This window comes from Triturus cristatus, chromosome 9, assembly GCF_964204655.1.
Source record: "Triturus cristatus chromosome 9, aTriCri1.1, whole genome shotgun sequence".
Lineage (NCBI taxonomy): Eukaryota > Metazoa > Chordata > Amphibia > Caudata > Salamandridae > Triturus > Triturus cristatus.
The window spans coordinates 1,094,030,738-1,094,055,047 of record NC_140592.1 but is presented as its reverse complement, the minus strand read 5'-3'; the positions used below and the strand labels follow the sequence as shown (position 1 = coordinate 1,094,055,047).

The 24,310-nt window shown below is 43.8% G+C and overlaps 2 protein-coding genes across 12 annotated transcripts in view; one reads left to right on the top strand and one right to left on the bottom strand.

Annotated features, from left to right (window-relative positions):
- Positions 1 to 24,310, bottom strand: part of TRIM9 (tripartite motif containing 9) — a 422,460-nt gene that overhangs the window by 80,705 nt on the left and 317,445 nt on the right. For all 10 annotated transcript variants that reach the window (XM_085626964.1, XM_085626966.1, XM_085626968.1 and 7 more), the window contains exon 5: positions 14,905 to 15,058. In XM_085626964.1, the coding sequence (XP_085483090.1) occupies positions 14,905 to 15,058 (154 nt within the window). The remainder of the gene's footprint in view (positions 1 to 14,904; positions 15,059 to 24,310) is intronic.
- Positions 1 to 24,310, top strand: part of LOC146799414 (uncharacterized) — a 154,431-nt gene that overhangs the window by 55,852 nt on the left and 74,269 nt on the right. The window lies entirely within an intron of this gene.

Genomic DNA, 24,310 nt, shown 5'->3' with positions numbered 1-24,310 from the left:
CATACTGATGCTTGTTCTCCAAAAATTAGGATCTCAATCTTGTCGGCATTCAGCTTCAACCAATTTTTTTCATCCAGTTGTTTATATCCAACATACAGCATGTGAACCTTTCTGCCAACACTGAAGTATCATCTAATATCAAGACAATGATTTAGGTATTACCCGCATAGGATAATACGTGAAAGCCGAAAGACCTTATCAGATTGGCCAAGGGGACAACATAAATGTTAAACAGAGTAGGGTAAGAGTGAATCCCTGTGGAAACCCACATGGTAACTGAAAAGAACCAGCCCTAAAGTGCCCACGGCTCACAGTGTGAGACCTGTTGGTAATAAAGGACTCCATCAGGGCTAAGGCAGTGTCTGTTAGACCTAGCAACTTTTGGCGTGTTTCCCAAGTCTTTTTGCTTCTGACTTCCTGGTTTTGGTGGTACTCTGGATATTGTTTTTGCTGGTTTAGAGTTTCTGCGCACTTTAATACTGCTGATCAGTACTAAAGTGCAAGTGCTCCTACTGTAAATTGTGTTTATGGATTGGTGTTTCCATAATTGGCTTATTTGATTTACTACTAAGTTCTAAGTACAGTGCACTGTGTGTGCCCAGGGCCTGTAAATCAAATGCTACTAGTGGGTCTGCAGCACTGGTTGTGCCACCCACACAAGTAGCTTTTCAAAGGTGTCTCAGACCTGCCACTGCAGTGTCGGCACGCAGTTTTGTTTTTAACTGCCACGTCAACCTGAAAAGTGCATCTACTTGCCAGGCCTTTCCCTTCCCATTTCTTACTACTAAGTCACCCCTAAGGTAGGCCCAATGTAGCCCCATCAGCGGTGTGCCATGCATGCAAATGGTAGGACATGTAGTGGTGTATTTTTCCATGTCCTAATGGTGAAATTCTCTCTATTTCGTTTTCCCTGTTGAAAGGCTATCTCTCCCATAGGTTAACATCGCAGCTGCTTGGTAACAATTTACCAATGTAGTTTGCCAGTGGAAGCAGATAGACAAAATTGATTTTAGTATGCCCAAACTCAGGATTTAAAAATACATCTTTTAGTAAAGATGTTTTTATGTTGTCTGTTTAAAAATACCACTTTTAAAGAGTGGGCATGTTCTTGCTTAACCATCCTGTGTGCCTCTGCCATTTGTGTATTCACTGTCAGGGTTCAGAGTGACAGGAGCAGGGATGTGCATTCACATTAGCCAGACGCAAGGGGGGGGGGGGTTGAGGTGTGTCCTGCATTTCCAAGGTGACTCATAGCCAGGCTGAATAGACCTGGCTGCATTTAGAGTAGTGGAAGGAGTTGTCACTTGCACCTGATTGGACTGTGGCTGCCTTCCACAAAACTGTTTCCCCTTCCTAAGTGAACCTGGCATGAGCCAGGCAGAACTGGTTAATGGATGCCAGTGGAATTTTGTTTGTGCCAACTTCAAAGAGAAATGTGGTATACATATTGGGTCCCTAACCCCAGAACTTTAGGGCTCTTTTGGATCATGGAACCTGCCAGGAAGAAGAGCTGGAGAAGATGTGAGGATAGACTACCACTTTGCTGTGTGCTTTGGTGTGTTTGCCTGCAGTAGCTGCTTCTGTGTTGGGCAGGGAAAGGACTGGACTGAACTTTCTGCAATCTTCTGAGTTTCTCCTAGGGCTTGAAGTTGAACTTGCCCCCTGTTCAAGAAGTCTCAGGAACAGCAAAGACTTGGCCTACGTCTGGGTACCACCTCTGGGACCATGTACTCCAGTTGCCACAGAGGGAAACCGCAAGCAGACGCCTGGCAGCAAGACCGCCTTTGGTTCTGTGACCTGATGGCACCGCAGAGGGCACTTTTGCATCTCGCACCGCAACCCTGGTCTCACTGACAATGATGTTTGCCGCTGAGCTGCTACTTGCCGTGACCTGTGGGCACCGCACTCCGCACTACCTCGCTCCACTCCAGCACCCTGGCCTCACTGACGTCACCGCCAGCTGACATCACCGCCGCTGCCTGCACTGTGGTTTGGGGGCATAAGTTACACGAAGCACTGCCCCGTCCCACACTGCAGTTTCGACCCACTGACGCCAGCCCCTTTGACCACCAATCTTTGGACGCTGTTGCCTGCTATGTGACTACCAGCACCACAACGAGCATGACCCCATTTCGCACTGCAGCCCTGGTCTCACGACACCGCTGGACGAGTGCCACCAAGCCGTTAACTGCACCGCGACCTGAGGGCACCACACGCCACACTGCTTCACACTGCAACCTCGATGCCCGCTGCAGCCGGCACACCCCACCGCGGTCGGCCGGAACCGTGGGATTTGTTGATCCACACTGCTGTGGTAGCCACGGAAGGATCTATCCACTTCAAGGAACTATTTCCCAAGTATATTTATGATTATTGATATTTCTGAATAACTGTATGTTGGATTTTTATTGTTTTGGTCTTGTTTTACACATATAAATATTGGATATTTTTCTAAAGCTGGTGTGGTGTCCTTTTGTAGTGTTTCATAGTATTACTGTTTATGATGTGAAAATGCTTACACACTGCCTCTGAGATAAGCCTGACTGTTCGTGCCAAGCTACCAAGGGGGTGAGCAGGGGTTATTTTGAATGTGCAACTCCCTTATCCTGACTAGGAAGAAGGATCCCTACTTGGAGAGGGTAACAACCTTCCAACAAGAGACCACCATTTCTAACAGTGGCTCTCAGCCTCATCCCTGCCTGGCATAATCTAATTGTTGCCATGTGATCTGCATATGGTGATATTAACTCAAGTGTTTTTTTAAGTAGGCTTATGCATATTATTTGCATTTGATGGGCTTTGCTATTGTTTATATGTTCTTCTTTTTTGTATTAGGTTTGCGATACAATTATTGTGATCATATTTGACTCAAAACAATAAAAAAAATATATAACTAATACACATTTAACTGGGGAAACATGGAGAGCTCCAAGGAGTTTTTATGCTTTTGGCTTTATTTTCTTTTTCACGCACCCTACTTAATTTGAAGGTGCTTGCATCAGCATTCTCAAAAATAATCGACAACACCGTCTTTATGGTTTGCAGTTGGAAAGTAGAGTCTGTAAGTTTCTCAATCTTTCAGCTGTAAAACAATATGAAAAATCCAGTGAATCGTCATCGAAAAATAGGTCTGTGGGTACGAATTTTGACACCTCGTGCAAGACTCGGGTTGGCATAAAACAAATTTTGGCAGTGCTCATCTAGGAATGAGAGTAGGACCGTTCAAACGTTGATTTTAATGTAGAAATAAGTTATATATATATATATCAATGTAAGCGATTTTAAATGTACAAAAAAACAACTGCTATTAGTAAAGGTTTGTCAATAAACACGTGAAGATGATTATAAGTACCACATTTGCTTTAAATTATTATTACTAGTGTTTGGATCTATTGATTAAATGCATTTTCAAACTGTGCTACAATGGACTTGATCCATATAAAGTCTTGCATTGATTGAGTAGTTGCAGGGCTAATTGCTTTCAGCTGCTGTGGCAGTGAGAGGAAGCAAACTGAGCTTTTAGTTTTGGCAACACAATGCATCCTTCAAACAATGTGCTTGCTGCAGAGATCTGTGTGTAAGTGATTTTTTCATGGCAGCCACGTGACCCAGTGCCAGCTGTGGCACCTTCATTCAGTACTGGCCATTTAGACAACGTTGTTTCCATGGGGGATCTTATGGGATTATGAATCATTGCAGCAAAGGCCCTGTCATTATAAATCCAGAAGGAACTTAATGCATTAGACAATGGCACAGGACCATGTGGCTGTGACTTTCAGAGTGACAGGTCCACCACTAACTCTCACTTTCATTACACACCTCGGGGGGCACCCTTTAGCAACATCTGACGCTTAAAAGGCATTGGGCATCAGCCTTGAATAGGACTTAGGCATGACAGACACCGCCACAGACTCACAAAAGTACAGTCCTATCATAGAATCACCTGAAATCACATTTTAGCCCAGTTCAATGGCACCTGTTCATTTTGAAATGCTGAGTTGCCCCCGTCTGCAATCAAAACTGACAGACACACCAATGTTCACAGCAGGTGTAATGTTCTACTGAGAAATCTTACTGCACAGCTAAATATGTCGCCTTGCCTGGATAACATCCACGTATGTACTTCACTCTTTCTCTTCTTCATAACCCATTTAGCCAGACATATTTACTCCCCCACCCCCCTCTCTTAATTCCTGCAGCTTTCCCATCCTTGGAACAAATATTTGGCATGTGTGGTTGCTACGACAGTAGGCCTGAACCTGAACTTTCTACAGTTTCAGCATAACCTTCACCAAAGTCCCTCAAAGAAGACTCTTGGTGAAATATAGCACACCCTCATCAGGTTAGGACTCAGTACAGATAGGTGGTACCCTTGAGAGATCACAATGAACTCAACAAGGCAGAAGGGGTGATACTCTTATTCGTCGATGATTGAAGTGGACTCTAGTGCTGCCGACCTAAGGTAAAATATCAGACTGTGAAGCGAGGATGAAAGACAGCGGTAGACTGACCTGTCTAACAGGTTGTGTTACTCTTTGGTCTCACTCATCAGCATCCATCTCAAAGTTCTACCTTTTCAGTCAAAGACCTATTTTAGGAATCTGTTTTCAGAAGCTTTTGAAAGAATGGATAAGTAGGTCGCATGGAGTGTACCTTGTACTCTACAGGATATTTCTCTATGTTTTTCTAACCTATTGAGACAGAGAGTCTGCAAGCTGGCCAAATGAAGGGTGTGATCAGAAGCCAGAAACATGATTTCAATGTAGTGTTGATGCCATGCTGTGTTTCTTAAGTCTTTGGCCATCCTGACTGTCTGGTTTTGCATTCATCGCAATTTGTTCATGAGCTCTTTGGGTGATCAACCTCAATGAATTTACAGCAGTCCCCGCTTGTCAAGCCAGTGATCAGGTCAGTTCCACCCAGTGTCTTGTTTATAGAAGAATAAATATAAATAATTGGTGGGTGGTCCCTTCCACCGCTGTGAGAGAAGACAAAATTCAAGGTGACCTTTAGGTTAGAACCTTTTTACTCTTTGCCTACACGAAATAAATCTGAGGAAATGAATCTAGTTTCTCTTCATTGTATGATGATTTTTTTTTTTAAATATGAACTTTACGTTATACTCTCTTTTAAAAAAACTTATAGTAATAAATTATAATAAGTGAAACCTCGAATCATGCTACACCATAAATATAAACCAACTAAGTGGTCCTCATCTGAATGGGCATCAAAGGATGAGAACTGAACTTGTGGCATTCCCAGTACACAAAGATAACTGCACTAGCCAACTGAACTATCTTTTTTTTTTGTTGTTAAACTTTTTATTGAATATTGGTACATTACTTACAAATGCGTTCTTGTCAATTAGTGAGGTCTTATACATAGTAAATCTTAGCGTAGTCTATCATTACGACCATCATTATACATTTTTATTACATGTGCAGCATTGCGACTCACGTTACTTGCCACCTTCATCTCGTTAATCGTCCTCCATTGAGAAGTCTACTGTGGGTGTTGTGCATATATTACCCCTGAAAGTATTCCATTGTCCCCATAATCGTTCCCATAGGTATACTGCTCTTTCAGCCACCATTGCCTTATCCATACCTTTACACCATTATTTTACAGTGGGAGTGTTGCGTGCTTCCCAGTGTTTGGCAATATTTCTCTTAGCTAGTGTCATACCCAGTGTCGCCCAGGTCTGTGCCATATATTTAGCAGACAGCGTTTGGGTTCCGGTGGTACCGGGGCCACACTCACTCGCGTTATGGTGGACATCACTGACTCCCAATATCTAACAATTTCTGGACATTCCCATATCGTGTGAAAAAATGTGTCCTGTGCCCCGCACTGTCGCAAACAGAGTTGGTTATCGATCTTACCCATCTTGTATAGCTTAACCCTAGTGTAATAGATCCTGTGGAGTATTTTAAGTTGTACAAGGCGCAGCCTTGAGGATATCGCCACCTCCCTCAGGGATGACAATGCCTCCTGCCAGTCCGTATCATCTAAGTCACCAACATCTATCTGCCATTTATCCCGGAGAAGTTGTGTGGGATCAGGTTGGTTAGAGATAATTTTATGGTACGTTAGGGATGTGGCTTTTTTGTCCATGTGCTCTGTCAGTAATCTGTCTTCTAATGACTAGTCTAATGGCGAGGTCGGTTTTAGGAGGGATAGTCACCTCTAGGGCGTGTTTGATCTGTAAATAACGGAACCTTTCCATGGGTGCCAATCTCATATTGCTCCTGAAGTTGCGAGAAGGCAATGACTTTCCCTTGGGTCCAGAGATCTCCTACTTCTGATATTCCTATGTTGTCCCACCGCTGGAATCCCTTACTGTTACACAGCATACCTAGCTTGCCAGTCTCCCAAAGGGGTGTTGCGTGTGTGATTTTATTGTCCCAACCTAACCTCCTGAGTACCGTGTGCCACACATAAAGTGTGTGTTTTGTCGGTCCCAACAGGACCTGGTTTTTATTATATAATGCCCGGTTAAGCCCTTTCTTTTCCAATTCCAGCCTGTCAAGTCTATAAGCGGGGTCCGTGTATGAAATATGTAGCCAGTTACTATTAATTGGGACTCCCAATAATACGTTTGTATATTTGGGAGTGCAGTGCTGCCATCATACCAAGTTCTGACCAGTTTATTTATAGCTATTCGTGCTGGTTTCCCATTCCAAAGGAGTTTGGTGACTTCTGCCTCTATGGCCCAAAAGTAGGACGTGGGAACGAAGAATGAGGTGTTGTGCAGGGCATAGAGAAATCTAGGGAGTGCCATCATTTTGAAAAGTGCTGCTTTTCCTAGTAATGTCAAAGGCAGTGATTGCAAATGTTTGGTGTCTCTACGTAGCCGGTGTAGGGGTGCTTGAAGATTTAAGGTCATAAAGACCTCTGGGTCGGTAGTGATATGGATCCCCAAATATTTGAAGCTATCTTCTACTACTTTTACGTTACAAACCTGGAGTCGCGTCGGTGGCAGTCCTATCAGGATATATAGGGCGGATTTGTTCCAGTTCATTGTGTATCCAGAGTGCTCCCGTAAGTATCACATATTCCCAGTAGCCTATTCAGGGAGCGTTTGGGGGAGGCCATATATAGAAGCACATCATCTGCATACAAAGATATGCGATCTTCCCATCCCTCTGTCCAGTGGAGCCTACGGATAATTGAATCTTGCCATATCCAGGCCGCCAAAGGCACCAGCCAACTGAGCCATCTTATCTGCTTATGAAAAATTCATGTGCTAGATATGAAATTGTATCAGTACATAAATTAGTCGCCACAGAAACAATACAGCATACTGTTGGTAACAATACTACAAGTTGATTGCTTTCGAGTAAATGTTATGGTCATTGTATCCATGGTCAAAACATCATTCGAACTTCTAAACTACAGACGATGGAAGTTACGTTTGTATAGGGCTATTACTCGATGAATGCCTATTGGGGCTCCGAAGTGGCACTTGAGTTGGGATAGCTATCAATTTGTTTACGTGATTTATAGCTCTGCATGGTGAGCTCAGTGCCACAGTGACAATGTAGCACTACGCTAGTAGAAGGTTTTTAAAAAAAAGTCCCTCAGAGAGCTAGATTAACAAATCCTTCACACTGTGGGGAAGGCCTGTTAAAGGTTGACTTCTTTTTCGAGGCTTTTGGCTTTCTGACTTAACTTTAATATCCTGCTAAAGAGATTGTGGGAAAGCAGTATTGGTAACGAGACCCTGCTTTTGTTCGCCTCTTTTTTGCAAGGCTGAACTTTTTAGGTTTCTCAAAAACCATTCCACTCAAAAACGCTTGTGTTGTGCCTAGGAGTGACTCAGGGATCTTCCTTGAGTCCAACTATCTTTAATATCTATGTCTGCCGGTTGGCCATCGTTATTGAACGTTTTAGCTTTACCATCATTTCGTATACGGACGATATGCAGGTGATCATCACTCTCTCTCAAAAAAGCAACAACACCGCTTCCCCGCTGCGATTGTGCCTTTTGGAAGTAGCCAACTGGATGAATAACAATTGCTTGAAGTTAAACGGTGAGAAGACCGAGGTGCTTATCCTGGCTAATCAGCCTCGTATTTGGTCCACCGCATGGTGGCCTACCAGTCCGGGTCCTTTACTGTCACCAAAACAAAAAGTTAAAAATCTTGGTATCTGGCTAGATCATAAGGTGGCTGTCATTCGACAACCAAGTAAACTCTGTAGCCGGAAAATGCTTGGGGAATTTGAAAATCCTATAGAAGATTCTGAGATTTCCACCTTTGTCAGCACAGAAAAATGTTATTCAAGCTCTGGTTACTTCCACGTTGGACAATTGCAATGCCCTATACCTTGGCCTTTCAAAATCACAAATCAAGAGATTACAAAGCATTCAAAACTCTGCAGCGCGTTTGTTGCTGAAACTTCCCAGATGTGTTTCCATTGGGACTGACCTGAGCAAATTGCACTTTAAATTTGAATTGCCTTTAAAGCTCTTTGTTATGCTATAAGGCATTATCTAATGTTGGTCAATGGTACCTTTAATCTCTGATTAAACCTTATGTGCCAGTTAGGAATTTAAGATCATCCGATGCCAGGTTAGCTCTTCCCAGACTCTAAGAAGTTAGAATTGGAGGCAGCTCTTTTAGTTATCTGCATCCTAAGATCTGGAATTCCATGCCTGAAAAAAAGCCTCCTTTAGGAAATAGTTAAAAACTTGTTTCTTTACCTCAGGTTATTAATCCCCTCACAGGTGCAGTGCTTACTGGAGCAGAGTTGTAGCGCTGGGACACTTCAACGAAGTAGCCATGCACTCTACAAAACTGCTTTATTATTATTATCATTATTACTAAGTCAACTAAAAATCTGGTAAAATGTGTATTTTTTCTTCTTTTACTCTACTCACATTTTTATTAAATGGTATGCAGGTCTTGAATTTAACGTAATCCCTGATGTGACTGTCAACATCCTGACACACCGCAGAAACAAATTCATATTGTGGAGAAAATAACCCAGCAGTGCACGCCTGGTATTCAGTCGCCTGCTCCACAAACTGCTCATTCACGTGGTGACAAATCTTTCTTGGCATTTCTGTGGCATAAATAATCAATTCAAACCAGAATCAAAAACTTTACCCGGGGGTACATTTTCAACACATTTCCTTGGTGATTAATTGAAAGGGCAAATGGCCCTGTAAATAATGAACTAATCCGCATTTCATAGCTGTAGCCACAGTGGGGACATGTATGACTACGCAGCACGACCGTCGCTCGTGCCCTGAGTCACAGCACAGCCCGCGGGGCGGTGGCGCGCGCGGCCACGTCAGTCCTGCTTGCCATTCTACTGCAACCCGCCGCGACTGACAGTTGGGGATATACTCCCACAGCTTTTGCAGATTTATGCCTTTTCTGAATTAATTATTCATAACTCGCAGCATATCAAAGCGCAACATTTTATACACTAATAAGGAAAATAAATCCATGGAGATTTGCATGATGATGGAGTGTTACTAAAATGAAGTATCTTTTTCTGACACTCTCGGTTTAAAACTTGACAGCTGACTTTTCAGAATGCAGTCTAGTAAGGAAATATTTCTCTCTTGTAGGGAATTACTACAAATTCTTCTGAGGGGCTCTGAGTCCTAATTCTAAATTGAGAGAGGCAATCTTGGCACTCATGCCAAACCTTGTACCTTGAAGCGCACGCCTAGGCACGGCTCGTCTACCTAAAATGTCTTGCTGTAGATAAAATGATGAAATGCCGATTTTACATATTTGTGTCCGTGGATCTAATGTTTGGACGCTTTGTTTTCTAGGCTATGAGTGAGGAAAATCAAAAAATGTTATAATGGGTCTTTGTTCACACAGAGGCCTCGTGCTTGCAGTAATCACGTTTGGGAATTGCAGTTGTGTCCTGACAGAAAGAGAAAGATGGAAAAAACGAACAAAAGTCTATGGGGCAAAATATAGAACATTTCACAGGTTTTAGTGGCACACTCACATTTTGCACCAGTGCTACCGCAATTGCTTTGTGGTAGACATGGTACAGTTTACTCACATTTCAGTTAATTTTACATTGAAACCCTTGTAAACTTCTGTCCAGACTGTTGCTGTTCTTCAGAAGAAAATATTTCTTACAGTTGATGATGCTTGCATGATGTTTACATATTACTGTATAATATCACACATTGTATGGTATGCGTCACTAGAAGAGACACCTCATATAGGATGTACAGAGTGAGTAGCATGAATGCTGGGTTCTGAACATGACTTTGGAACTAATTCCGAGTTTGGTGGTGCCGTGGTGGCGGTGCGGCAACTGCCGCACCGGTAGTCCAACTGCCATATTATAACTCTGGCGGTCGGACCGCAATTGGACTGCAGCATATGCCGGGGATCTGTGATCCCTCTGCCGTGGCAGGGTGGTCTGAGACACGAAGCATATTACGAGTTTCCTCACCACCACAGTTTTCATGGTGGTGAGCCCACCATGAAAAGTGTGGCAGAGAGGTAACTGTAGGGCATCCTTTATGCCTCTAGCCTGTGGGTGCATACAGGGGGGCACATGATGTGCCCCCCTGTCTCTATGCACGCTCTGTTCTTGCACAGCATGGAATGCACAATCCATGCCACGCAGGAACGTGCTTTGGCATTCCCATTGTGGTGCCTTTCTAAAGCTCACCGCCTGGAAGCATCAAAGCACCGCAAGCCAGACCAGGAGAATACTCCTAATCTGGTGGGCGGACGGATTTGGCTGTGTGGCAGCGGGGCACTGACGTGGCGGCCCACTGCCACACTGCCAAAGTCGTAATCAGGCCCTTTGTCACAAGAGTGGGAAACAAATTTTGTTTCTCACTGCTGTGATGCCTTATGGGGGAAGCTTGCCAGGCCTCCGGAGACCGAGCAAAGCAGCAGAAAGGTAGCCAGCAGTCTCACCTGCCTTCTCCTGCCTCCATTTGTCTCCACAGACCTGAGGAGGCGGGAGTGGGGGGATTGTGCTCTGCCTCTGCCAATCACAACCTTACCCTGTCAATGCGCTCCAGGCGACAGAATAATTTCAAAGCTACGCTTATACAGCCTTCAGACAGCCTTTTAGCTTGGTACCTGTGTTGCTCTCTGATCCATGGAGGGACAGAACAGGGGATAGATAATTAGAGTGGGTGGCTGGACACCAGGTATTATTTCCTCATATTTGAGGGGGAGGAGTGAAGATAGATCTGCCTGGAGGGGAAGGCAGTCCACCCGTTTTAGTTTTACCTTTTTAATTCGGGTGGGGGGTGAGAGGCTATATGATGCAGAGGATGGTGGGAGTGCCTATTAAGACCCCAGGTACTATTTATTTTAGGGTTGGGAAGGGGTGCAATGTTGAGGATGGTGAGAGATGCCAGGTATTTCATCTTTTTAAATGTGGGTGGGGTAGGCGAGGGATGAGAGGGGTTGGAGGTGGGTGACAGCACAGCACATGTAAGGTGGAGCTGAGATGGTATATCATGTCTGCCTTCCCATGACTCTTCTACCCTTCTGCATAACATTAAATAGAAGATGTGTTAACTGTGGAAAGAGGCGATATATTTCACATGGGGGTTCTGAGTGACATCACAGACAAGCTGAGCTCCACCACACGGAACCCCAAGGTGAAAAGCATCCCTATTATTGACAGTTACCAATTAAACATTCGATGTCTCTCGTAAGGGTGGTTGCACTCACACAATTACTGCAGTCTTTCAGCAACGCATTATGGTCGATGTCTGTTTACTCACATGTCATTCCATTTTGCAGTCATGCAAGGATCTTGTGGCGTGTTTCCTGTTTTTTTGCAATTATTTGTTTGATTTGTCTCGATACAATCTTGTGTGACCTACTATATTGGAAATGATTTGGGGAGACGTTTCCCCTTACACATTGCTGACCACATTACAGCAACTTGATTCATTTTGCCTCATTCAAATACTTAAGTGACCAATTGCAACTGATGCAAAACTCTGCCACAAGCGCACTTCTCCTTTTTATGTCAACTACACTGGCTATCTATAAACAAATAATTATTTTTAAGGCCTTGGTGTTAACACACAGAGCACCTTATCAGAAATGTTGCTGAGTTTCCTGCAAAAGAATTAGCTAGGTGTATGTTTAGATTCCAGTGTTCAGCATCATGGGGTGATTGCCAGCACCAGAACGGTCAGGGCCTCTCCTGTCGCCACAGCTTAAAGTGGAATTCTCTTCCACTCCGACTTTGTGCTGCACCTCACCTTCTGACTGCGTTTTAGGAAGTGGCTAAAATCTTATTGTTTCAATTGACAATGAGTTTCTTTTGCTTTGGCTTTGTACGTTGTATTTGGAACTGTCTCCCGTTCCAATTGCTGATCTAATTTGACATTTTGCATCATTAAGAAATGGTAAAATCAGACTGTTAACATATTCTGCCAACTGTGTCTGCTTTTTACTCGAGCACAAAGAAGCTTCAGCGTATGTTATACGTTATACGTACCTTACAGTAGACCACAGACCTATCTGATCTCTGTCAGGCTGTAATACACTACCACTGGAGGGGCATAGTTCCTTTCAGGCTGAAATACACTATATCTGTCAGGTGCACCCAACGTTTAGCCTAGATTCCTTTTATACATGGAGAAACATTTTAATCAATTTAATCAATCACAAGAGGTTTTGAGTAGCACACATGCTGAACACACGTATTTCAAGATGCTCAAATATAGTCTTAGAGCCCACTGTAGCGGGCTCTACTGGCCATTAAAGGCCCACTCCAGCGTTAAAGGGCAGAGCTGAAGGTGAGGGCCTTTAACAAGGGAGAGGGCCTTTAATGGCCGGTAGAGCCCGCTACGGAGGGTTCTAAGGCTATTAGAACATTCCAAACCTAGAGGGCAGAATGTTCTAATTTGTAATACAAAGGTCTCATATAGACCAAGGAGGTTGAAATCCTCTCGGGCTCCGTGAGGCCTTTGTTCACAGCAGTAGCTGTGAACAAACATTTGAATGTTGATGCTCTGGTCTTCTACCAGCCATTAGAAGCCCGGAGCACTCTATTGTCGTCAATGAAGTGTTCAACATTCCAATTTTCTAATATGCTATAATGACTAAAAAGGTGGCAAGGTTAAATAAAATATTTGTCTAGGATCACACAATTTGGTCAAGTTGGGAAGCTGGTATTTATCCCAGGTTTTCTGTTTTCACATTGTGCAATTCAGCTACAGGATGAGTATATCTTTTTCTCTCCTATTTTCTAGCAGTTAGCTTTTAATTCTTGGTCACTAGGTGGCAGGCAGAAGCCACATGAAAGCTTGGCCCACATTGGGCTCGAGAGTACAAGAGGATCTTGAGTGGAGCCAGGGCGGTGCATCAAGCACAAGGCTGGCTTGAGCCTTTACTAGCTCGGCCACCTCTACCTTAGCGTGGTCTGTGCTCGCTGCTCTGGCTGGACAAAATATCCAGCCCTACAGCGCTTAGTTTGTGCTGCTTGTTGTCGGAGGTGGGCAACGTCACTCATTTTTGAGGACCTGAATTTTTCATCATTAGACTCCGAGCGATAGAGAGAGACAGAGAAAGACAGGACAAGGAAGGAGGAATACAAATATAGCGAAACAGTGACAAAGGGAGTAATGGAGGAATGAAAAAACCACACAAGAGAGATATAGAGAGACAAGGAGTGTAGGATGGTGGAAGAAAGAGGCATGAGGTAGATTCAAAACTAGGTAGCGGGGTTTTGGCAATGCCCGACATTTGGTAGCCCTGGCCGTGGGATCCTGAGAAAGACTTTGAGCCCCTGCAGTTATTGTTTTCACTAATTAGGAGCTGCTTATTTGCCATTGTAAAGTGTTATCCAAGAGATGTAGGACTGGCTTCTTTTTTATGTGCAACAGATTTCTTTTACAATTACCTGCTCTCTGCAAGGGGTGCTACGCCTTAAGAAAACCCAAAGTATAAACTCATTCCCTAGATATCCTCATAGTGCAACAAGGCAGCCTCATCAGCATTCTCTAACAGCTCATGTCTGCACACCAGATCATTTATGCACTCTGGATCATACCTGCATAGACTCATTTATGTGTTCTAGCTCACGCATGCACACTTAGATCATATACACATAGGTGCTCATGTATGCGAGTCAGCTCATGAAGGCTCACTTGCTCGTGTCTACACACCAGATCGTGTATGTATACCAGCTCGTGTATTTGTAATTAGCTCATGTATGTGCACTAGCTCATCATACCTGCATAGATTTTATTATGTGCTCTAGCTCACCAATGCACACTTAACTCATATACGCATAGGTGCTCATGTATGTGACACAGCTCATGAATGCTCACTTGCTCATGTCTGCACACCAGATGATGTATGCACACTCGCTCATACCTGCAAAGACTCTTATGTGCTTTAGCTCACACATGCACACTTAGCTAATGCACGCATAAGTGCTCATGTATACAACTCAGTTCATGAATGCTCACTTGCTCATGGCCGCACACCAGATCGTCTATGCACACCAGCTTTTGTATTTGCAATTAGCTCATGTATGCACACTTGCTCATCATACATACATAGGTTCATTTATGTGCTCCAGCTCACGCATGCACACAGCTCATATACGCATAGGTACTCATGTATGCGCACTTGCTCAGGTCTGCACACCACATCCCACATGCCCACCATTCATGTATACACACACTTCATGCATGTGCAAACAAGCTCTGTTTCCTCTCATGCTAAGTTTGGCTGTCTAGCCCCAATCATGCTCTCTTATTAAACTTTTGCATGGCGCAAGGAACATCGCTGAACGTGCACTGTTAGAAAATATATAACGCATCAGCCATATAGGGACATAACACAACATGTTCTGCTTGTTAAACACACCTCTTTCGAGGATAGCCTTTAAACTGTACTGATCTCTGTTTTAATTGAAAGCTGCCTCTACCTTTCATCTGCACAAAGTCCAGCTGGTGGATGGACTGCAGGAGAGGCGCGCTGTCCAAATTCAGATCAAAGTCGGTGGTCATTCTGGGCGTGAGTGTCCCTTTGCCCCACTGATCCTCCGTTAGGTGCACTCGCCGGATGAGAGCATCCGATATCTGTTGGCAGAAAATCATTCAGACTCAGAGATCACACTTGACATATAGATGCTCCTAGCACCAGATGGGGCTGTAGTTATTACACATACAGAAGAGTGGCACTGAAGCAAAGAGATCAAACCAAAGAAATTCATAACATATACGTCACTTTTTACATAGTACTTAGCCCAGGCACTTCCCCGGCTCTATACACTTTAGATTTTTGAAAAATACTGCCCAAGATCCCAGAACAATGCAAGTCAGTGTGTGAACTATGGTTTTCTACGTTCACCAAGACCAACCCCCACCTTCATCAAGAGACAAAGGATGGAATAATTAAGAATGAATGCTCCCCAACTTTTTGTACAAAGGTAGATTTTTTTGTTTCTTTTCCTGAATAAAGTATGCTCTTAATGTAATGCCTCACAACACCATTTATAAATACAAGTTTGGTGTAAAAAAAAATAATAATACTTCTTTGTTTAGTAAAATACAATTTGTAATCTCCTGTGGGATGGACACACAAAAGAATGGCAAAATGCCATCAATAAACTTTACATTTGCACAACGCTAAGGTTTAGACTTTTTTCACTAACCCCTGCCAGGGCCGGACTGGCTACCGGGCGTTTTGGAATGCTGCTGAGGTGGGGGCTGATTTCGTGTACTGAACGAAATTCGTTTTGCTTTAATTATTTTGAAGTACACGTAGGTCTCCACGAACGAAATCAGCCCCCACCGCAGTGAAATCAGCTCCCTGCTTGGCAGAATTCCAAAACACCCGGTAGTCAGTCCGGCCCTGACCCCTGCACTGGGTCCACTCCAAAAAACTGCCATGCATGTCATTCTTCACATACATTCCAATAAAGTTTGCCAAACATGTGGTGCGTCTTGTTTCTTGAGGTAGATGTTGGCCGTAGTTTATTTTGATACATGTATGAAATACTTTTTGCATCACAGTGCCGCTGTCATAACTCGATATGACCAGGTCATAAATAAACGTCACAGTATGCCATAAATCATTTTTGACAAGCTCATAAATCATAAACTTACCAGTTCATGAATTAGTCCATTTAGCAGTCATAAATCATTTTGACAGGCTCGTAAATCACGTGACAGGTCATAGTTCACAACGGCTGACAGGTCATAAATTATTTCTATAATATCACACTCACGTTCTGTTATCTACTTGCCATACTTGTGACACCTCTTAGTTTATTCAGGTCATCATACATGTTGTTTTATGGGGTCATAAAGTTCCCTGTTGGTTTTCACACCGATTGCATGGGGGAGTAGCCTCTCCATGAAGTTAGGCCGCAACTTGCTACCTTGTTTGTCCATTTGGTGCCCTGCCATCCAGCAGGTCTGGGCTGCGAGTACCGTCTTTGCTTGCTCCCCTCTTCCTACCTACTCACCCTGCCGTAAGGCATCCCCAGGGGAGCGGCCTTACTCCTGCACACCGCCCTGCAGGTGTGCCTCCTTAACCAAAAAATGTACCCCTTCTTAACTGCCTTACAGGCTGTCCAGCACTGCGATAATGCTGTTGCTTGCTGTGGATGGGGTGGGTCTTGAAAGTTGATCTGCGCGCCACCCCCAGCTTCTAAAAGTAACCTGTGCTGGTGCAGCTGTGCACTTATAACCCATCCCCATACTCCCCCTCTGGCATGTGGCAACGTCCCCCTATGGAGGGGGGGTGGGGTTCAAAATATCACCAGGCCACCTATTGGCCAAGTATTTTCGCGTTACCTTTGGCGCGCACTCTTGACCCGGGAGGGGGAGTGGGGAGACTCCCCCCTTGTTGTTGGGCGCACTGAGGTGGCCCAAACTAGCTTTTAAAGGTCACCAGCGGCCGTTATGGCGTCAGCCCGTGAGGCCCCCTATAGGGGCAGCCTGTGCTAAAAGCTGCTGTGTGTTGCTTTTGTTGAGCACTCACCTTTGTAAAAAACACATTGTAGCTCTTGTATTAAAAGCAGCATTTAGGCAGGTTGCACTTAAACATGGAGAAGGTAGGTTATTATGTTTTAGCTGTAGGAAGGCTGACAGAAAGTTACACACTATCCAGCATTCTTACTTTTGTCCATTTTACTAGTAGGGAGAAAGGGTAGTCATGTGCAACAGAAAGTTAGTCTTCTGAGAGCTCTTAACCAATAGAAAGCTTAAGACAGCCTTCTGGAAGCTCTTAGCCAACAGAAAGTTAAACAGAGCCTTCTGAGAGCTCTTAACCAACAGAGTTTACAGGATTTGGATGGGATTTTCTAACGTACTCATTTAAATAAGTTAAGGCCCTGATTATGAGGTGGCAGTAAGTTGCGCAGAGATCATAATTCTGAGTGATGTAATACTTACCATACCTCCTGCAATTTTCCCCTAGCAAAGTGCGGCAGGTCAAGCGTGAAAAAATGTTACCTGATGAAAAATAGTGGTAAATTCTGATACATACAATTCAGTATGCACATAGCAATTCCACCAGTAATTCCTCATTTTTGAGGGAAATTTCGAAATATGATGCATTTATCATGCCCCATGGTATTAGTATTTATTGTGTTGTTTTTGATACCACACCTTATTATACCGCCCACTTCTCTTTCTTGGCCGAAGTGAAAAAAGACCAGCAGTTACTACCTGCTATTGCAGTTTTCCTAGGCTTGTATCAAAGACTCTGCCTTTAAAGAAGACACTGTGGGCCCAAATTAAGAAGCACTCCCACCCTGCTGGTTCTCTGGAATCCTTGTCGAGAAACACACATCTATTAGTGGCTTCCTGGGAGCAGCTGACCCTGTATATCCTATATGTATTTTCTGGTTTTGCATGTATGATATACAATAGGAAGTGACATGAGGATTTCCATATAACTAATAGGAATTAACACAAACACTGTAGCCACTGAATCATTAAGAAGTTGGAACTTGAGGCTTGTGTTCCTGTCAAACTTATCAAGTGCTCAATTCCTCTCCCAGAAAACAATTCTAGTGGATGACGTCCAAATTGCAGCCATATACAATACCTTATACTTCTTTCAATACGCTTCAGAGAGTTTTACTAAGTGCTGTTACTTGATTGTGCTGGATGTGTACAGATTTCTACTAGAAGAAGGATTACGCCTAGATGTGAAAACCCTGGCTAAAAACAGTATCACCAACATCAGATGGGCGATGCTGAAGTTGTGTACACAGTTGACATTCAGAAGCATCTCCAGGCCATCTGCTCTTCAGGTTTTACATTTTGATATGAGATATTGATTAAAAAGGCACAGACGAAAATACTGTCTGGCCACAAAAAGGATGCAATAGGTTGGTATAAAATCAATCCTATCTCAGATCAGACGATGATGTTTAGGGAGAGGCTTCGTAACAAGAACTTGGAAGAACACCTATCAAACCAGGGACTGTCTTTCTGTTATTGACTTCCTGCAAAGCTATGGAGTGCAACTCCAAGATGGAATATGCTGAAAATCCTCCTGTTGGTTTCCAGTTTGGGCATGTCAGAGCAGCATGGCTACAGGACTGTGTTGGGTTCTTGCATGTCTGTTCTCTTTGGCAAAGCAGTAGAAAAGCACAGGTCAGACTTTTGTTTAATGAAGACTTTAAAGGAAGTTCATAAGATGATAGGTATGGCACACTGAAAGAGGAACTGAAGAAGACCTGTGTAAAGGAGGAGGTCAGTGAGGGATCTGTGGAAAGCCTGCTGATTAACATAAAGAAGCTAGAGTTTATATTTTAAAGCAAATGCGAAAGCTGTACCGAACCATGGGCCCAATGTACTAAGAGCCTATTCGCAAAAAGAGGTCTTAAATACTGCACTGACGTTTTGCCAATGGGCTATGACTTTACAAACCAATATATGTATTTTAAGGTCAGTTTGCAAAATCACCATTTGTAGGGGGTTGCAGAATGACCTGTCTAATGAATATTAATTAGGTAGTTCGCAATTTGCAAATTCCCGTGATTGGCTATAAATACAGGGATGGTGGCCTGCACGGTACAGCAGACCACTACCACTGTGTTTGCATTCTAAAATGGGAAACACTTTGTTTTTAAAGCGGCCTGAGTTCCTTAAGTGAACCAGTGCTGCTTTGAAAAAAAAAAGCTCACCATTTAGGAAAATATGAAGGAGAGCAAGCCGTGGTCCCCTGGAGCCTTGCCTACCTCCATTTATGTTGCCAACATGATTCCCAATGGGAATCACTTACTATCTGCTTCAAGGAGTCGGTAACTGGTCAATGGTTTGTGACTGTAACTGTGTTTGAAAACCATTAACATAAGGAAGGAATGACCCTTTCAAGCGCATTTCAAATTGTGGTTCAATATAGGTCGTAAAACCCATTTTACGAGTCAGGAAACCATTTCCAACCCGTAAAATGTGTAGCAACTCAACATTGCAATGAAGTGCAAACTAAAATACATTTAAAATACATAAGCATACACATCGAGCCGTCAACTTTAAAAATATGTGGTTTGTGCCTTGGAAGCCGCCATCTAACGGTAACATTCCCTGCGATTTTGCAAACTGCAATGTTTGCAATCGCAAAATTGCATAGTACATCTGCCTCCAAAATCCCTATTCGGATTCTCCTCATGCACATACCGGAGGAATTGCCAAATAGACAAAAAAAAATTTCGCCACAACAGTGTGAATTCCATGAAAATGTTAGCATTCTTTTTGCATTTTTTCTACCGTCTGTCTTTTTAACCTCCTGACTGTATAGATGTTTCAGTCATTTTAATTTTTATTTTATGCACACTGAACATAACGTATTATTTGGCAATCAATGTCTGGGTGAGTGTTTTGTTCACTGCAAAACTGTATCACACTTTTATCCCTCACTGACCCTTTCACATGAACCCTAAAGGGCTGCTAGGTTCGCGCCACTGTCATGTAACAGAGTGACCACTAGGTGTCACAGTCGCATTAGTGGAAGTCTGCGCGTTCCATTAAAAGCCAAATACGATTGTGTTGTCCACATTTTTTAGAAGTAAACTGAAAGCTCCTTAAATATTGCACTGAATATATGCATGTATTGTTATACACCCAGAAACCATTCATGTGTCCGTAGAGTACTTCATATACATTAGGCTGCCTGCACCGCTTACCACAACCTCCCGTTGCGAAACTGCACTGCACAAAAATTGCACGCTGGACTGTAACGATGAAATAACTTAGCAAGACCAGACTATCTAAATAAGGCTAGGCACGATCGATGCAGCGTTGATCCAAGGTTGATAAAATAATGAAAACGTGAGACTGGGTAACGTATTGGGATTACATTTATATAGCGCTTATAGCCACTGACAAGGCGACCAAGCGCCATATCTAAACGTTCATTATGAAGTGTGTTGACAAAAGCGCTATACAAATAACAGTTTATTATTTTTGAAGTGATGGATCTTGGGAAGGCCCTGCACCAGCTGTTTCTGAGGAGGCGGGTAATGTGAGTGTTTCACTTCCGTTCACTGCTGCACAGTGCCAAGCAGGGAGCCCTGCTGGAAGGGGGTTGCAGTACTTTTCTAACCAGTATCGACGTATCTTCTGTGGAGAACTGTCTACCTTATCCAGTAGATTAAAACCATGGTGCTTTCAATGAGCCTCGACCGTCATGCATAGAATACACTCGTGGGGATCTCTCAGCGTGGAATGGATCCATAACACAGCAGCCGGTGCCATCTTTAGTCGAAGGGTACAACCCAGTGGTGGCTGGTGAACTTTGGTAGTGGTGGATAATAAGTATGACTCAAATGAAGCCTGGGCTGCTCCCCCCGCCCCCTCACCTCCTGCAAAGCATTACCTGGCTGTCTGTGTGACTTAAGGAAGGCACTCCCGCAGCCCTTTGCATGTGCAGGAAACTTGTTAACTGCTGCACACTTAAGCAAAAGGCGTAAGGTTAGTCCATTTGCGTAAATGTGCCGTGAGTTAAACAGCACTGTGTAGTAGGGTGACCAACTGGCATTGGTGCAAATTCAGGACAGTGAGTGTAAAAATTCAGGACAAAGGGTCAAAATTCAGGACACAAATTCAGAACAGGAGGTCAAAATTCAGGACAAAACTTAAGGACAATAGGTACGTTTTACAGACACATCAGAGGAGGTCGTGCAATAGTATATAAGTAAGCCCAGCCATATCCAAACATATTGAACCATTTGCAAACCTATCCATCATGTATCCTTCCATCTATCATTTCACTCATCCATCCCTTCATCCATCCATTCACTCATCCATCCATTATCCATCCTTTCACCCTATCCATCTGTACACTCATCCATCCACTCTTCTACCCATCCATCCACTCATCCATCCATTTACCCTTTCACCCATCCAGCCATCCTTTCACTTACTCATCCATCCACCCAGTCACTCATCCTTCCACCCATCCACCCTTTCAGTCATCCATCCATCCTCCCTTTCCCTCTCCATCGACCCTTTCACTTAGCCATCCTTCCTTCCATCCATCCGCCCACCTATCTACTCATCCACTCATGAATCCATCCATTGACCCTATCACTCATCCATCCTTTCTCTCATCCATTTATCCTTTCACTCCTTCACTCATCTATTCATCCTTTTGTCCACCTACCCTCCCTTTCACTCACTCATCCATCCTTACATCCACCCTTTCACTCATCCGTCCATCCATTCACCCTTGCACTTATCAATTCATCAATCCATCCATCATTTCACTCATCCATCCACCCACTCTCATCATCCACCTTTTCACTCATCCATCCTTTCACTCATCCATCCACCCTTTTACCCATCCAACTACCCTTCGACCCATACATCCAGCTATTTACCTTTTCTCTCATCCATCCATCCACTCACTCATCAATCTATCCATACTCTCTCATTATCCATCTATTCAATCTTTCATTCATCCATTCACCCTTTCACTAATTCATCCAACCATCCACCCATCCCTTCACTTACTCACTCGCTCTCCTTTTTTATATTAATTTTGAGCTGAGCCTTTTTGAGAAGAGGCCCATCAAGAACTTCACCCTGGCTGCAGGAGCCATTCCAGGACTGGGACAGAAACCACCCAGGGCGGAGACATGATCCACCACGGGGGGGGGGGGGGGGCAGGAGCCATCACAGGGGGGGGGACAGGAGCCACCACATGGGTAGACAGGAGTCATCACTGGGGGGGGGCAGGAGCCATCACAGGAGGGGGGGAACAGGCTCCACCAGGGTGGGCACAGGGGTGGGCATGCAGTATTCTAGTATCATCTTGGTCTCTTCCAGGGTGGGGTAGGGCTCCTCACCCCTCCTGGACAAGACAACGAGAGACAGGCTCTCTTTCTAAAATGTTAGTTTTGCCATCCCCCACTGTGATGTACAGTACTTAAAGGAGATACTCCAAGAGAACTGATTTAACTGATTGTCCTCCATACTTTGTTAATCAGCGTGGGTGCGATTGTGCCATTTCTTAATTTTATTACATTATAGACTGCATGTTTGAAGAACCGAGGTTTGCTTACAATTTAGTAACAGTAATTAAGCTCTGTGAAGAGAACCATTGCTGCCTCGGTGTACTCAGGTCGGTTCTACGATTTTTGGGGCCCTGGGCAGAAAGGGAATGTGTGTCCCTGTAAATTGCAGAGACATGAGGCATTCAGGGCTGTTTGCATCTGAATAGATGGCACTGAAGCTGCAGCCCCTCCCTCTCAGTCACCTTCAAACATCTCTTAACAGCTCATCAAGAGCGGAAGGTGCGAGGGTTGCCATCCCGCTGTGTTTCTCCAATGCTGCTGGGTATGTGAGTTTTGGTACTGCATCGGAGTCTGTTACACCCGATCTCAACAGCATCGGAGTCAAGCAGGGAGGTGGGTGGAAGCTGTGCCGCTTTAGGGTGGTGCGACCGGTGCCCGGTTAAAATTACGGGCAAATGGCGTCCGTTAAAGAATCCTTCACGGACAACGGACAGACGGCCGAAATTACGGACTGTCCGTGAAATTTACGGACGGTTGGTCACCCTACTGTGTAGGGCTCTGTCATGGAGCACATAAGCAGCAGGCAGCAGAGAAGGATTATGTGGAGAGGAATGCAGGAAGTGGTGACTGTGTAAAATTGGTGAGCTCAGCCCCAAAGCCCTAATGAAGGAGCTGCCACTGGCACAATCACATGGACACTTTAACATCAGGATAAAAAGGACCAGATAAAGCCCATTACCTACAAGCCCTTAATCACAATAAAAATGTTGGGAGTCAAACATCGCCAGCAAATGGCGCTTCCAACTAAAATAGCCTGTCCCTAGAGTTGTCTAATTTCAGAACACCTTTCCTAACGTAATGTGCGTAGAGTCTGCAGAGTGCATAGCTTCAGTGTGCTTAGGAAATTGTCCTAATGTAAGTTTTTTTATATCTGGATTTGAAACAGCTTTACAAGTCAGAACCCAGATTCACATAATTCAAAAATTCACAAATAGAAATACATACAAATACATGACATGGTTTAGAGTCAGCTAACTCCATGTTTTGGACTGTTCATCTGTCATTCACATTCTGACTTCACCCACCCACCCTCAATACAAACCCAACTTCGGCCATTCACTCTCTTGCACTGTGAGTGATGGTGTTGTGTCTGATCACATGCACACAGCCGCGTAGAAAGAAGTGCACATCTAGCTGGGGGGCCAATACTTGTATATTTAAACTCCATCTTCAGGTCACAGTACTTCAAAGCAAGTACTAACTTTTCTTTTTACTTGTAAGAATCATATTTTTCTATGATGTGTATCAAAAATATAATGGGGTCCTGAAGCAGTACTGTTGAGGGGGAAGGAGGGACATTATGACTCGCTCGAAGGTTCACCTCTCATGAGTCATTGCACCATCACACACTCAAGAACGATAATAAAAAGCAATTTTTTCTGCACAACTGCCTATAGAATGTGTAGGTATATATATATATATATATATATATATATATATATACCCAGTTGCCACTGGGTAGTTATAGTTAGGTCAGCTGTTCCATAGGAAAAGTGTGTTTTTGTGTTGCTAATAACTTTGGCCCCGTTTGACAAAACTCCACGAAATGTTCAAAAAAAGGTGCTACTTTTTCACTAGTTTGTGCATAAAAAGTTTTGGGGTGATCAGTCGAGCGGGGGCTGAGAAAAAATGGAGGGGGTCCCAATATGCAAAATCCCCATGCATTCTCCATAATCTTCTTCAGGCAGGATTACAGCAAAAACCACTGAACCGGATTACACCACATTTGGCAGGCAGCAAGATCTTGGTATGCAGATTGTGCTTTTCATGATTTGGTGCAAATCTGTTTAGTATT